The sequence below is a fragment of the Carcharhinus amblyrhynchos genome, chromosome 2 (assembly GCF_965287045.1).
Source record: "Carcharhinus amblyrhynchos chromosome 2, sCarAmb.v2.hapA, whole genome shotgun sequence".
Taxonomy (NCBI): domain Eukaryota; kingdom Metazoa; phylum Chordata; class Chondrichthyes; order Carcharhiniformes; family Carcharhinidae; genus Carcharhinus; species Carcharhinus amblyrhynchos.
This window is the reverse complement of record NC_137325.1, coordinates 104,229,324-104,245,778: the sequence shown is the minus strand read 5'-3', so window position 1 is coordinate 104,245,778 and position 16,455 is coordinate 104,229,324. Positions and strand designations below refer to the sequence as shown.

General features: G+C 43.0%; 1 protein-coding gene across 1 annotated transcript in view; it reads left to right on the top strand.

Moving 5' to 3' along the window:
* Positions 1-2,588: 2,588 nt before the first annotated feature.
* sri (sorcin) overlaps positions 2,589-16,455 on the top strand; it is a 48,252-nt gene continuing 34,385 nt past the window's right edge. The window contains exon 1 of the mRNA XM_080210318.1: positions 2,589-2,783. Within this exon, the coding sequence (XP_080066444.1) occupies positions 2,760-2,783 (24 nt within the window). The 5' untranslated portion in view covers positions 2,589-2,759. The remainder of the gene's footprint in view (positions 2,784-16,455) is intronic.

The following is a 16,455-nucleotide window of genomic DNA, read 5'->3' as shown; positions in this document are numbered from 1 at the left end:
TTGATTTGATTTGATTTATTATTGTCACATGACTACTGTCACTGACTAGACTTATGTGAAAGTATTTTCTAACCTTCAGAAAATCACAGCAACCTTGTTATCTCCACAGAGGCAATAATGACATCTCTGACTGCTTATTAAGTTTATTTAAGTACTGTTATAAGTAGGCTTACATTAACACTGCAATGAAGCTACTGTGAAAATCCCCTGGTCACCTCACTCCGGCATCTGTTCGGGTACACTGAGGGAAAATTTAACATGGCTAATGCACCTAACCAGCATATCTTTCAGACTGTGGGAGGAAACCAGAGCACCCAGAGGCACAGGGAGAACATGCAGATTCCGCACAGACTGTGACTCAAGCCGGGAATCAAACCTGTAGTACTAACCACTGTGTCATCGTTTTTCTTTGCAGAAATCAACTTCCAAGGAAATGCACAAAGGTCCTTTACATTTCTGAAGCAAAGTCCTGGCCAAAGGAGATGATCCATCTGCAAAGACAAAAGACCCTGATACCTCTGTTAAACGTATTAACTGGTGAAAAGTCTGACAACACCAGGTTTTACACATCAAACGTATTAACTAACATAAACCATCTCAAGAATCCACACCAGGAATACACATCCATTGTCCAAACCAAGAGGAAGAAGTGGGAGTTATGTAACATGATCCTCCCCACCACTCCACCTCTCACCACCCTGCCCCCACCCCCATCCCCAGCTACTAGAATCTGTAACATTGTATGTAGAAGTGTGTAGAAGACTGTGTGCCATAGAAGCAAATCCGTGTGTTTCCCAAGCAGCAACCATGGATGAAAGGGATATTCACTGCTTGCTGAAGTCCAGGTCTCAGGCGTTCAAGTCAGATGACCCTGACCTATACATATCCTGACCTGGGATGATCTACGGGGATTCATCAAAGATGACAAAAGACAGTACGGGCCCAAGCTAGATTCCCAGGCTAGACTAATGGGCTCCCCTCTGACTATGGCAAGATCTATAAAACATAACAGGCTACAAGATGAAGGCATGTAAAATCGCCAGAACAAATGCACCCTCTCCAATGAGCTTAATGCATTCTATGCCCATTTTGAGCAAGTGAGAGCACGTGCTCCACCCCGGAAGCCTCGGACAAAATGAGGACACCATTGCAGATGTCACAACAGCCTTCTCAAAGGGTCAACCCAGGGAAAGTGACTGTCCCAGATGGGGTACCCAGACGAGCAAGCAGATCCTGCCTCGGAAAATCAACCAGCACAATTAAGGATGCCACGCATACTGGACATTGTCTCTTCCATCTTCTTCCACCGGGAAAAAGATACAAAATTCTGAGGATACGTATCAGCTGACTCAAGAACAGCTTCTTCCCTGCTGCTGTCAGACTTTTGAATGGACCGACCTCGCATTAAGTTGATCTATCTCTACACCCTAGCTATGACTATAACACAACATTCTGCACTCTCTCATTTCCTTCTCTATATATGGTATGCTTTGTTTGTATAGCATGCAAGGAACTTTACTTTTCACTGTACGCTAATACGTGCAACAATAATAACTCAAATCAAATCAAACATTGCGTTGTGAAGCTAAACTAAATGAATGTTTTTAAGAAGCAATTTGACATAGCTGGTGAAGGGATCAAAGAATATAGGAGAGGAAGATGGGATCAGACTATTAAATGGGATGATTAGCCATGATCATAATGAATGGGGGAACCAATGAAGGGCCAAATGGCTTACTCCTGCTTCTATTTTCTATGTTTAAATGAAAGAAGGCAGTCTGCCATTTTCCAGCAACGAAGTGACAGCAGAGCCAGAGCTCTGTCCATGTGTTAATTGCTTGGCCCTCATCTATGCTGTTTCTGTGAGAGCTTCGGTACGAAGACTAATTCATCTCTGCTTGCTGCTCCCATCATAGAAGTCAGCGCTACTGGAAAAATGGGTTACCTGATGTCAGCTTCAGCCTGCTGACCTCTCTAAAGGGGTACACCATTAGACTTTTGATTTTGGACTCTGGACTCAGGTGAAACAGTAATTCTTTTTTTCTATGTAGTCTTTGCTCCGTACCTCTTTCTCTCCCTTATCCCTCTTATATGTGAACACTCCTCCTGCGTTTTGAGTATGTAAAATAAACTAACCCTCTGATTTTATCCTTTCTCAAAATATGAAGGGGGCAGAGGGTGGTCATCAATATAGAACTGGATCACTCCAAAACTGGAGAGTTGTGGGGACTTAGTTATAAAAGGGGAGGGATCAAAAAAAATCACAAAAACTTTCTGTTTACAGACGATTGGTGAGAAGGGAAATCAGGGCTGTTTATAATTAACCAGTTGCCTAACATAATAAACAGCCAACAACTCAAACCAAGCTTCATGCCTGAAAGCTGCCCCCAGTCCCTACACTCAATCAGACAACAGCTTTTCAATGGGAAACCGCACCCGAAGTGGATACACTGTGGGAGATACCATCGTGACAGAGAGTGTAGGGAGTGACTGAAGAAGGAAACTCAACGGACAAAGAAAATACAACAGATCGAGATCAAGTAATTGTATCCCCAAATTCTATTTTCAAGTAATTGAAATCTGTTGATACAAAATAAGAGGGTAGAATTATCCTCTGAGCGTGTACGTTGTTTTGTTGGGGGCGGTGTCCTCCCCCGGTGAGAGTGAGCGCCTTGTACGTTGCGAGTTGTGGAAGAGGAAGCGGAGCTGAAACTGCACCCGGAGGCTGATACTGAGCTACAGACTGATACACTGGGACAATGGCTTATCCTGGATATGGGGGGGTATGTATTAGCTATCAGAAAGCACATCCTCGTTCGGTGCACCCGGAGGGGCTTTGTTACAACTGAAGGGGGTAAATTGTGTAAAAGGAGACCGTAGGCAGTTGGACTTCCAAACCAGAAGTTGGATTCTTTTCTGTTCGTGTGGCAACGTTATTTTCATTTTCTGTTTTACTCACTATATAACTTCATGTTTAAACGATTCTGTGCACAAGTTAACCGCATTGACGACTGTCTGGGGAGATCACCAATGCGCGACTGGCCACGGGGCAGAGCATCCTTCAAATGCTTCCGGAAATTTGAATGCTTTGAGTTGTACGTGTGTATGTCTGAGAGAGAGAGAGAGAGAGACTGGGATTTGGGTGTTTGTGGCAAGTGAGTGAATACTGCGTGTCTGTGCATGCAAGACATGAGCAGTATAGTGGGTGGCTCGGTGGTTAGCACTGCTGCCTCTCAGCACAGGGACCAGGATTCAATTCTGGCCTTGGGTGACTGTGTGGAATTTGCATGTTCTCCATGTGCCTACATGGGTTTCATTCGGGTGCTCTGATCTTCTCCCACACTCCAAAGATGTTAGGTCAATGTTACGGCTAGGTCAATTGCTGTGCTAGTTTGCCCCTTAATGTCAAGGGGACTAGCTAGGGTAAATGTGTGAGATTACAGGGATAGGGCCTGAGTGAAATTGTTGTCAGTGCAGGCTTGATGTGCTGAATGGCCTCCTTCTGCACTGTAGGAATTCTATGGTTTAGGTGCGTAGAACAATATGGCAATTTCCGCTATTCTTTCCAGCTTGGCCTTTCTTACTCCTATTGAGGGTCACCTGTGGAATTTTGGTGACAATTTGCATTCTATTGTGTTGTGCCTCCTAGACTTGACTCTTAATACCAAGATCTGGAGTCATAACTGCATAGAAGAGGTCATTCAGCCCACTGATCTCCAGAGAGCCAGTATGGACACAATCTGATCAGTCCTATTCGCCTGCTTTATCCCTGTAGCATTTAAAATTTATTTCTCTCAAACATTCATCCAATTTCCTTTTGAAAGCATTCATCTCCACTTTCACCACCCACGTAAGGCAACAAGTTTCAACTCGCTGCATAAAATAAGTTATTTGTTATGTTCTCCTGATATCTATAGCCCAGAACGTTCAACCTATGTCTGCTAGCCCTGGAATCATTAGCCAATTTCCTTGTCCAGTGCAGGCATTACAGGGTAAGTCTAGTGGGCGTTGGTGGATCAGGGGAAGGAGAGTATTTGGGTGAATTTTTAAAGATCAAGTCTTTTAACAGATGTTATAGTTTATTTATTATAGTTTATTAATGTAGGCTTACATTCACACTAATGAACGTAGTGAAATTTCCCTTGTGGGGTGTGGATGAGTGAATGGGTAAATGGTTAAAGAGATTGAGGGTGGTCAGGTTTAGTGGGGAGATTTGGCCTTTCTGTCTAGCAAATGTCTGCTCCCCCATTGCATTATACAGTTATTCAAATAAATCCAGGGACTTATCCAAACTGGAGGCCAGTTCTGTACGTGTTCGTTCAAAAGAAAAACTCAGAATATCCGTCTCAAATTTCACTCGTGGTTTTGAAGTTGGGTTTCTTTCACTCACTGTCAGGTGGTGGGGTTTTGAGTAGTACATTGTATTTGACTCTCCAATAGCACTTGCTACTTTGTTTGTTGATCTATGACTTGCAGTGTAGCTGTACAATCAAACTGCAGCCTACCACGCCTTTGCGGTGGAATTTTGTCAAAGCCTTTTTGAGAGCGTAAGCTTGCAGGTAACAGTATTTCCCATGGTCCACTTAAGGTGTTATTCATTAGAAAAGTAAAGGAATCAGTGTTGATTCTCCAGAAGGAACTCTTCAGTTGTAGGCAATAAAATAATGATGTGGAGTTGCCAGTGTTGGACTGGGGTGGGCACAGTAAGTAGTCTCACAACACCAGGTTAAAGTCCAACAAGTTTATTTGGTAGCATGATACCGTATAATGGTGCTACCAAGTAAATCTGTTTTACTGGTTTGCTCCGGTTCCTCCCACAGTCCAAAGACATGTGAGTTAGGTTGATTGGCTATGTTAAAAAAATTGCCCCTTAGTGTACTAAGATGTTTAGGTTAGAGGGATTAGCGGGTAAAATATGTCGGGATATGGGGGTAGGGCCTGGGTGGGATTGTAGTCGGTGCAGACTCGAGGCCTCTTTCTGCATTGTAGGGTTCTATGATTCTATGACTTTAACCTGGTTTGTGAGACTACTTACTGTGCAGTAAAATATAGCATACTCCAACTTTTAAATGGAAGAAAAGGGTTTAAGAAAGACATTTCATTATTCCAGCACTTGAGGCCACACCCCTGGACCATTCCAAGTTCCCCACAATTCCCACAAATTTTCATTTATGCTGAGTCAGCTGGTCAGCTGACCACCACATCATTTTGTCATTGGTTACATAGTTTATGGGTCAGCTGGCCCTTACAGTTTGTTACCATTGGTCACACTACAACAGATCCAATGTTATCATTGGTTACGTTCTAACAATCAGCAGGGTCCCTTCACAAAATAATGCTATTTACTAAGTTATCATACAAAAAATGTTGACGTTTATTGCTTCCATTATTGTACCTTGTGGCCATGTGGAACTAATAGATTTGCAGATTCTAGGATACTTTTTGTCATCCATTGTAAATTGGTTGCCAAGTTAACTTGTTAAATTAGAGTGATCTCCCCAATGTTTACGGTGACCATCGGTACAAACCTAATCCTTCTCTCCTCCTTTAGGATAAATATCATCCTGGGCAATTTCTTGAGCTCCTTTACCATGTTGAGACACTCCATCTCATTGATGTCAAAATTGCCAATTCTCCTTTGAATGCGGAAGGCCTGTTTGTGTTTTCCCTAGTGAATAGATGGAGGATTGTTCACGCTTGGTTTCAGCACATTATCATCTGTTAGGATATTCTGACTGCCTTCCTACTGTTCTGCTGGGACAAAAAGCTGTTGTCAGTAGCGTCTGCAGCTTTTTGATTTCTGCATTGCCCTTTCGCCTGTAAGTCATGATTGTAATGTGATTCTGAAAGTTTTTCTTTGTTTCTGTTGCCCTCTGAAATGTTGATCTCTGATTTGTAGTGTTTTTGTTCATTTTCCATTTCTCATTTAGCTGCTTAAGACCATGAACTTAAAAAAAAAGTTCAAGGAATTTCTTTTTCTCAGTAACTGGAGATGGACAGGTTCATGCTTGTAATCTTGAAATCTGATAAATAAGTAGTGAGCTTAGCAAAATGTGCTGGCCGTACCATTATATTGCAGTCAGGCTAATTCTATGAAAAGCTGCAGTCATTTCAGCTCTACACTATAATCTAAAATAATCTTGAATTACAGATTAGAAGTAGCATCAAGTTAAACTGACCTCAATGATTGATTAGATGATGATCCAAGTACAGATGCTAGCATGTTGATAAGATGATGCTAAGTACTATGTACCCTATAGTCTGTATACTTTGAGAACCTGGGCATTCATGCACAATATAGAGTCATGGAATTGTACAGTGCAGAAAAGACCCTACAATCCATCGAGTCTACATTGTCAGTAAGTTGAATTTGATTTATTATTGTCACATGCATTAACATAAATTGAAAAGTATTGTTTCTTTTGCACGCTATGCAGACAAAACATACTTTTCGTAGAGAAGGAAACGAGAGTGCAGAATGTAGAGTTACAGTCATAGCTAGGGTGTAGAAAAAGATCAACTTAATGCAAGCTAGTCCATTCAAAAATCTGACAGCAGCAGCGAAGAAGCTGTTCTTGAGTTGGTTGGTACGCAACCTCAGACTTTTTTATATCTTTATCCTGAAGGAAGAACGTGAAAGAAAGAGAGTGCTTAGGGTCCTTAATATGTTGCCTGCTTTGCTGAGGCTGTGGGAAGTGTAGACAAAGTCAGTGGACAGGAGGCTCGTTCACGTGATGGATTGGACTACATTCATAACCTTTTATAGTTCCTTGCGGTCTTGGGCAGAGCAGGAGCCATATCAAGTGGGCTACTACTACTAACGACTAAAGTCACGCTAATCCCATTTCCCAGCACTTGTCCCATATCCTTGAACGCCATGATATTTTGAGTGCTCATAATCTTATGCACCTCAATCATATTCCTCCCTCAGCCTTCTCTGCTCTATAGAAAATGACACACGGCGCAGAGTCTCTGAGCAGAGACTGATAGCCAAGTTCCGCACGCATGCAGACGGTCTCAACCGGGATCTTGGGTTCGTGTCGCACAGTCTGTAACCCCCATGACCTGCCTGGGTTTGCAAAACCTCACTTACTGTATTGTCTGGAGACAATACGCATCTCTTTAACCTATGCCTAATGCTCTTTCCACTCACATTGTCTGCATCTTTAAGACTTGAATAGCAGGTTAGTTGGAAAGACTCACATTCTAATCAGTAATCTGTAAACTGTGTATGCTGTTATATGCTCTGTCTGAGGCCAGAAATCTCCATTCACCTGACGAAGGGGCAAACCCCAAAAGCTTGTGAGTTTACTATCAAATAAATTGGTTGGACTTTAATCTGGTGTTGTCAGACTTCTTACTCTATAGAAAACAATCCAAGCCTATCCAGTCTCTCCTTGTAGTTCAAGTGCTTCATCCCAGACAACATCCTGGTGAATTTCCTCCGTACCCCATCTAGTGCAATCACATCCTCCTTGTAGAAAAACAACTAGAATTGCACATAGTACTCCAGCTGTGGCCTAATCAAAGCTCTGTACAGCTCCAACATTACCTCCCTCTCTGCCACAATTGATAAAAGCGAGTGTCCTATTTGCCACCTTAACTAGCCCGTTCACCTGCTCTGCTGCTTCAGAGATCTGTGAATTAGTACCCAGGATCCATCTGTTCTTCTGAGCTTCCTAGTGTCCTGCCATTCATTAAAACTCTCTTATCTTGTTACTTCTTCCGAAGTGCATAACCTCGCACTTATAAGTTAAATACCAATTGCTACTACTCTATCCATCTTACCAACCTACCTATATCTTCTTGTAACCTGTGACCTTCTTGACTATTAACCACCCTATCAATCTTAGTGTCATCTGCAAACTTACTTACCCTCGCATTATCACCTGTATCATTTTGTATATAACAAACAGTAAGGGTCCCAGCACTGAAACTTGCAGTATGCCCCTCAACACTGGCCTCCGGTCACTCAATCTTCTCCCACCATTCTTTATGTTCTATTACTAAGCCAGTTTTGGAACTACCTTGCTACGTTTCCCTGAATTCCATGTATTTTAATCTCCTCAATCAGTCTTTCGCATAGGACCTTGGGGCAGCACGATGGCACTGTGGTTAGCACTGCTGCCTCACGACGCCAGGAACCCTGGTTCGATTCCCAGCTGGGGTTACTATCTGTGTGGAGTTTGCATGTTCTCCCTGTGTCTGCATGAGTTTCCTCTGGTTTCCTCCCACATTCTGAAAGACGTGTTGGTCAGATGCATTGACCCGAACAGGTGCCAAAGTGTGATGACTTGGGGAATTTCACAGTAACTTCATTGCAGTGTTAATGTAAGACTTATTTTTGACTAATAAACTTCAACTTTGTTAAAGGCTTTTCTAAAATTCACATAAACAATATAAACTGCACTTCCCTCATCCAGGCATTCGATCACAAAAAAATTCAATCAAATTTGTTAGGCAGACCCATGCTGACTATCCCTAATTAACCCATGCATTTCCATGTGGAGACTTCAGAATTTTCTCCAATAATTTCCCTACCACTGATGTGAGACTCACTGCTCTATATTTTCCTGGTTCGTTTCTACCATCCTTCCTGAAAAGTGGAAGCACATTAGCCATCCTGCAGTCCTCTGACATTTTCCCCGTGGTCAGACAGGAATTTAAAAAATTGTGTCAGAGCTCCTCCAATTTCTTGCCTCCCCTCCCACAGCAGCCTGGGATGCAACCATCCAGGCCTGAGGATTTGACCATTTTTAAGGCCATCAGTGCCTCCAATACCTCCCCAATTCCTGTGTCAAACTGTGCAAATTCCTCACTGTCCGTTTTCCTGAATTCTGTACCTACATTCTCCTTTTACTCTGTGAAGACTGAAGAGAAGTATTTATTTAACACCTTCAAGTGTCCCCCAGCTTCACACACAGATTGCCCCCTTGGTCTCGAACGGGCTGTACTCTTTCCCTGGCTAACCTCTGTATTTATAGAATATCTTGGATTCTCCCTAAACTTGTTCACAGGTCCAGAACTGATGAAGAATCATCCAGGCAGCGTTGGCTCAATTCTCTCTCCGCAGATGCTGTCAGACCTGCTGAATCTTTCCAGCGTTTTCAGTTTTTGTACTTTATTTATCGTTGGAGTGTGTATTCCTGTTAAACAATTCAGCAGCAAACTTTTGCGAGTTTAAAATAAGGTTACTTAATTTCAGTTTTCCCTGAATTAACAAAACATCACCAACTCAGAGACACACATACACAAAGATTGGAAACAGACAGTGCACTCTTACAGTTTACAATTACTTCAGTTTCTGGTCTCCCACATTGCAGGCTTTGGGATTTGATGATTTAAATTTAAAGTGAAGGGTTCACAGCAGGTTGAGGTTTTTTGTTAACTATCTAGGAGCTGGTTCTCGGATGAGCTTTGAACCAGGAACAAGTTAAATACTTTGGCTGCAATTGCAGCTGGTTTCAGAATCTAGTTCTCAGGCTGGCTGGTGATTGATGGTTCTCATGGATCGGGTTCTGGGATGAGAGAGGTACAGCCGTTGAAACTAGTTGTGATCACATGGCTGCTTAACACCCATGAGGTCTACCCAATCTAGTTTGCATGGGGAGGCCACGGTGATATACTGGTAAGTTAATAGTCGTCATCAAGTTTCGATTTTCTCTTTTGTCCATTTATGAATCTCGCAATTTGGCACCTCCATCGTCTTTAGGTGTAGGCCCATCCCTAAACAATGGGGTGCGTGAGGTTCCTTCTCCATGTCCATATTTCATGAGGTATTTACCAGATACTTAATGCTGTCTAGAGTCCAATCCTAGAAGTCACATAATTTGCAGTAGCTATCTTATAGCTTCATGTGTTCAATTTTTAAAAGTATGGACTGAAAGTTCATAATTTGACATGCCTATACAGCTGAACTCTGGGCTGTCCCCTGGCTGATGACTAAGTGTGCATATTTAGCAGGGGATTTTGAACGGTGATCAAGAACAAAAACCCTGGCTGCTGCTACTCACTCTCAGCAATCTAGAAATGCTGAAGGCACTTGTGGATTACTGACATTTTAGCTTGGATAGGGAACTAGGAGCAGGACCAAGATTGCTGAGCTATTCATTAGGCAAACTTGTTGGTTATTAATTTCCATCTATCAGACCATTCTGTCAGTCTGTTTTATAGATTAATCACTATAAGAACATAAGAAATAGGAGCAGGAGTAGGCCATCCAGCCCTTCGAGCCTGCCCCGCCATTCAATAAGATCATGGCTGATCTGTCGCTGCTCAGTTCCACTTTCCCGCCCTCTCCCCATAAATATAAATATAGTCATTTACAGATGAACATTATAAAATCTGAAGGATTTGTACCATTGGGACATGTGGATGAAAACTGCATGGACAGTCACCTTTGAAGAGGTACAGAATAAAATGGCTTCATTTTCTGAATATGAGTTCCACCTAGTAACATTTTTTATGCTGATAATTTTATAATTGTAGATAAAAAAAACTCAGGCTACCATCGACAGGAAGCTCTGATAGATACTGATAGTAGTTTAACAAGTGTGATGGCATTTTTATTTGATTTTCAGTGAGTCAGTTAATGTGACGGCTCATGGAATGTAAATTCAATTAATAAAATCAGGAATTGAAAGCTACTTTCAATAACAATGACTATGAAACTACCTTCAAATAATGTAAAATCCCATCTGGTTCCTCTGGCCTTTTTAAGGAAGGAAATCTGCCATCCTTAACTGGTCTGGCTTTGGTTCACATTAGGTGTTAAAATGGACTGGGAGCTGTTTTTAATCTCACGATGTTAGCTTTCTGTGCAGTGCTGATGTATGTCTTCTCTGTCAATTCTTAGTGTTCTGGCAAAAATAACTTCTGCTCAATGGAAACTAATTTTTGAGCGAAAGGTGTCTGAAGTTTTTAACTGACTTGTGAAAACCATTGAATGGCTGCTGTCAGAAAACAAGGCAAAACAGTATTTTGTATTCTGCTATTGGGGTAGAAGAGAGCACAACATCTCATCTGGGATGCAATGACCAAGTGGTATTATTGCTAGACTGTAAATCCAGAAATTCAAATAGTGATCTAGGGATCTGGGTTTGAATCGAATTTGAATTCAATAAAAAAAAGTCTGGAATTAAGAATCTATTGATGACTATGAAACCATTGTCAATCATCAGAAAAACCTATCTGGTTCACTAATGTCCTTCCGAGAAGGAAATCTGTTGTCTTTACCTGGTCTGACCTACATGTGACTCCAGAGCCACAGCAATGTGGCTGTCTTTCAACTGCCCTTCAAGGGTAACAAGGGATAGGCAATAAATACTGGGATAGGCAATAAATACTGGCCCAGCCAGTGATGCCCATATTCCATGAATGCATTAAAAAAAATCATTGATTGGGATGCTTGGTGTGGGGAAAAGGCCAACTTTAATTGACCATGTGCCCAGGTTTCAGCACATGACTTGTTATGCCAATTGCCCCTGAACACTCAAATAACCTCTTCTCCTTTGAATAAATGTTCTTGAAACATGAGGGTGGGTACACATCTTAATCCTTTCAATCTTTCTCCTGAGTTGCTGACCTCTGTATCTTTAATTGCTGAAAGACATTCCTGGCTGTTTGGCAGCCTGGTGCCCAGGATGAGCAATTGCACTTTCCTAGTGTTGATGTCCACACACAACATAAAAAAGTTAAGGTCTGTGCTGTGTGCGTGGTATGTTCAGACAGTCCTTGAAGCTGGAACTGTGTAGAATATTCTTTTTGGAAGAGTCTGCATCTGTTTCAAATCTCAAATGCATAATTATGTTTTAAAATACTGTGAGCCTTCTATATTTACATTTAACATGTAATAATGAAAGCTTAATTACAAAGTGAAAACATAAAAGTTGCAGAACTATGGTTTTCAAACAGAAAATGCTATTCAGTGACTTCAGCAAGCAGTTACACCCTTCTGTATATCTGAACTTTTATTTTTTGTGTGAAGTTGCATCTGATCCAGAAGAGTTGTTATATAATTCTGCATAGTTTCCAAAGTATCGTATTTCATTTAAAAATAATAGTGTTATATTTTAATTTGTCATAAAAGTTTCCCATTATTTACAGTAGGATCCCTACAGCCCAGTGCCATTCTGTCTCTAGTGGAAAAGCTTTCAGATCATAGTTTAGCTGTCGGTTCAATGGTGGTAATTTTGATCTAACTTGCCAGGTGAGAAATTTACAGGATCTGGTGGAATGGTGACTTTTGCAGCCTGTCCAATATTACTCTCACTGTGTTTCAAGAATGTAAAATTAACGCTGCATTCGATCCCATCAGTTTTCTAACAGGCAAGTTCACTTAATATTACCCAAAATGTGTCCAATGAAATATCAAACTCCATACAGTAAGCTGACATATTTATGTAAATTTGTCAAAACCACTTTTTGTTTTATGCAACATTCATAATGTACAGGGGTATCAAGTGTTTAGGAAGGATAGGCGGGAGGAAAAAGGGGGGGTGGCGTAGCTCTGATGATTAAGGATAGCATCAGGGTGGTAGTAAGGGATGATATAGGAACCAAAGAGCAGAAAGTGGAATCGTTGTGGGTGGAGATTAGGAACAACAAAGGGAGGAAGACACTGGTGGGTGTCGTCTATAGGCCCCCAAATAATGATCTGGAGGTGGGGCGGGCTATTAACGCGCAAGTAAATGCGGCGTGCAGGAATGGAATGGTGATAATTATGGGGGATTTCAATCTACATATTGATTGGTCGACCCATGCTGGACGCGGTGGGCTTGAGGAAGAGTTCTTGGAATACTGCCGGGATAGTTTCCATGAACAGTGTGTTGGAGCCAATGAGGGAGCGAGCTATCTTGGATCTGGTGTTATGTAATGAGGCAGGTAGAATTAGGGACCTTGTGGTGAAGGATCCTCTTGGGAAGAGTGATTATTGTATGGTGGAATTTCTGATGCAGATGGAGGAGGAGAAAGTGGGTTCCCGGACACGCGTCCTTTGTTTGAACAGAGGGGAGTACGATAGGATGAGAGAGGAATTGGTGAATGTTGATTGGGGGAGCGCATTGGAAGGTAGGTCTGCTGAGGAGCAGTGGAGGATCTTTAAGGAGATCTTTCTTGGTGCTCAGCAGAAATTTATTCCGATGGTTAGAAAGGATCGTAGGAGGAGAGATAATCAGCCATGGATAACAAAGGAGGTAAAGGAGAATATTAAATTTAAAGCGGATGCGTTTAGAGTAGCTAAGAGTAGTGGGCGAGAAGAGGATTGGGAGAGGTTTAAATATCAACAAAGAATGACGAAGAAGTTGATAAAGAAGGGTAGGATAAACTATGAAGCTGGGCTAGCGCTAAATATAAAAAAGGATAGTAAGAATTTTTATAAATGTATAAAAAGGAAGAGGCTGACTAGGGTGAACGTTGGACCCTTAGAGGATGAGAGGGGGGACTTAGTGGTGGGGGATGGGGAAATGGCTGAGGCCTTGAATAACTTTTTTGTTTCGGTCTTCACGGAGGAGGACGTGAATAGTTTGCCGGGTGTTAGCCATGGAAAGATGGTAGGACAGGAGGGTCTCAATGACATTATTGTTACTAGAGAGGCAGTGCTCGACAGAATGGAGGGACTGATTGTGGACAAGTCCCCAGGACTGGATGGAATGCATCCAAGGGTTCTGAAAGAAATGGCGAAGGTGATAGTGGATGCCTTGATTATTTTCCAAACCTCACTGGATTCCGGGCAAGTGCCAGAAGATTGGAAAACGGCTAATGTTATGCCGTTGTTTAAGAAGGGTGGCAGACAAAAGGCAGGGAATTATAGGCCATTTAGTTTAACGTCTGTTGTAGGTAAAATGCTAGAATCCGTGATCAAAGAGAAAATAGCGAGGCAGCTTGAGGAGAATTGTTTGATAGGGCAGACGCAGCATGGTTTCGTTAAGGGGAAGTCGTGTCTGACAAATGTATTGGAGTTCTGTGAGGATGTGTCTAGGGCAGTGGATAGAGGAGAGCCAGTAGATGTGGTGTTTCTTGATTTTCAGAAGGCGTTTGATAAGGTGCCGCACAAGAGGTTATTACAGAAGGTTAGGGGGCATGGAGTTGGGGGGAGGGTGTTAGCGTGGATAGGGGATCGGCTGTCAAATAGGAGGCAGAGAGTGGGGGTCAATGGGTGCTATTCGGATTGGCGGTTGGTGACTAGTGGAGTGCCCCAGGGATCGGTGCTGGGGCCTCAGCTATTTATCATTTATATAGATGATCTGGAGGAGGGAACTGAGTGTATGGTGTCAAAATTTGCTGATGACACCAAGATTGGTGGAACGGCAAATTGTGAGGAGGGTGTGGAAAGTCTGCAGAAGGATCTAGATAGGCTGGGTGAATGGGCCAGGAAATGGCAAATGGAATTTAATGTTGGCAAGTGTGAAGTTGTCCACTTTGGTAGGAATAATGGTAGGAAGGACCATTACTTACGTGGTGAAAAACTGCAGCATGCGACGGTGCAGAGGGACCTCGGGGTCCTTGTGCATGAGTCGCAAAAACCCAGCCTGCAGGTGCAGCAGGTGGTCAGGAAGGCGAATGGGATGCTGGCCTTCATAGCGAGGGGGATTGAATATAAAAGTAGGGAGGTCTTGCTGCAACTGTACAGGGCATTGGTGAGGCCGCAGCTGGAGTACTGTGTGCAGTTTTGGTCGCCGCACTTACGCAAGGATATTTTGGCCTTGGAGGGAGTGCGGAGGAGGTTTACTAGGCTGATATCGGAGTTGAGGGGGTTGAACTATGAGGAGGGGCTGAATAAACTAGGCTTGTACTCGTTAGAGTTTAGAAGAATGAGGGGAGATCTCATTGAGACATATAAGATGATGAATGGGATGGATAGGATCGAGGTGGAGAGGCTCTTCCCGCTCAGAAAGGACAGTAGGACTAGAGGGCACAGCCTCAAGATAAGGGGGGGGGCCAGTTTAGAATGGAGTTGAGGAGAAACTTCTTCACTCAAAGGGTGGTGAATCTCTGGAATTCTCTGCCTGTTGAAGTGGTGGAGGCTGCCTCGCTAAATATATTTAAGATGCGGGTAGATAGGTTTTTGATAGGCAAGGGGATTAAGGGTTATGGGGAGAGGGCAGGAAAGTGGAACTGAGCCACGACAGATCAGCCATGATCTTATTGAATGGCGGGGCAGGCTCGAAGGGCTAGATGGCCTACTCCTGCTCCTATTCCTTATGTTCTTATGTTAACTACTGCTTTCTGCTTCACTCCAAATGGGGCATTTATTGGATAATCTCTAGCAATTCCCCCTCTGCACTTAGAGTGTAGTTAGCTTGGGGGAAGAGATTTGATGTGGAAGATCAAGAGAAATAAGGGGAAGGTTGTTTGCATGGGCTCCACTTTATTTGGCATGGACCCAGCCTGAGGCCCCTGACAATTGCAACCAAGGAGTGCAAATGACAGGAAGCAAGTCAGAGACCATGTTCTGATTTACATGGCTTTCCTGCTCACAAGTAGTCAGATATGGCGGAAGGTAAGGAGGTGGGGGGAACCCCCCCCCCCCCCCCCCCCCCCCCCCCGCAAACTGGTTAAATGTGTAGATTTGGAAAGTCTAGACAAGAAGCAATAACCTGTGCCAATCTTCTGAAAAATGCCCTCTGACAGGCTGAATTGACTTGTGCTGCAGGTTGGCATATGAACAAAAATTTTAAAACTGACATATATCTTTTTTGATATTTTCATGGAATGTGAGTAATCTGGCAGATTTGTTGTTGTCCTTATTTTCCCATTAGGAGGTGGTGGTGAGTTATCTCCTGCAATTCAGCTGGTGTAGGTACAACTGCAGTGCTGTTAGGGAGGGGGTTTCGGGATTTTGACCCAGTGACAGTGAAGAAACGGTGATTTAGTTCCAAGTCATTGGTTGGAGAGGAACTTATAGAATCATAGAACCCTACAGTGCAGAAAAGAGGCCATTCGGCCCATTGCGTCTGCTCCAACCACAATCCCACCCAGGCCCTGCCCCCATATCCCTACATATTTAACCTGCCAATCCCTCTAACCTATACATCTCAGGGGCAATTTTCGCATGGCCAATCAACCTAACCCACACATCTTTGGATTGTGGGAGGAAACCGGAGCACCCAGAGGAAACCCATGCAGGCACGAGAAGCTCCACACAGACAGTGACCTGAGCCAGGAATCTAACCCAGGACCTTGGAGCTGTGAACAGCAGTGCTAACCACTGTGCTATGGTATCAGTGTTTCCATGCACGTGTTGCCCTTCTTCCAGATGGTAAAGGTCAAAGGTTTGGAAGATGTTGTCAATAGAGGCTAGCAAAGTGCTACAACGTACCTTGCCTACAGTACCCACTGCTGTCATAGTGCATTGGTGACAGATGGTGTGAATTTTTAGGCTGGTAAATGGGGTGCCATTCAAACAATCATCTCAATTTCAGGACGTCTCTGCAGGTGTTCCTCAAGGAAGTGTCC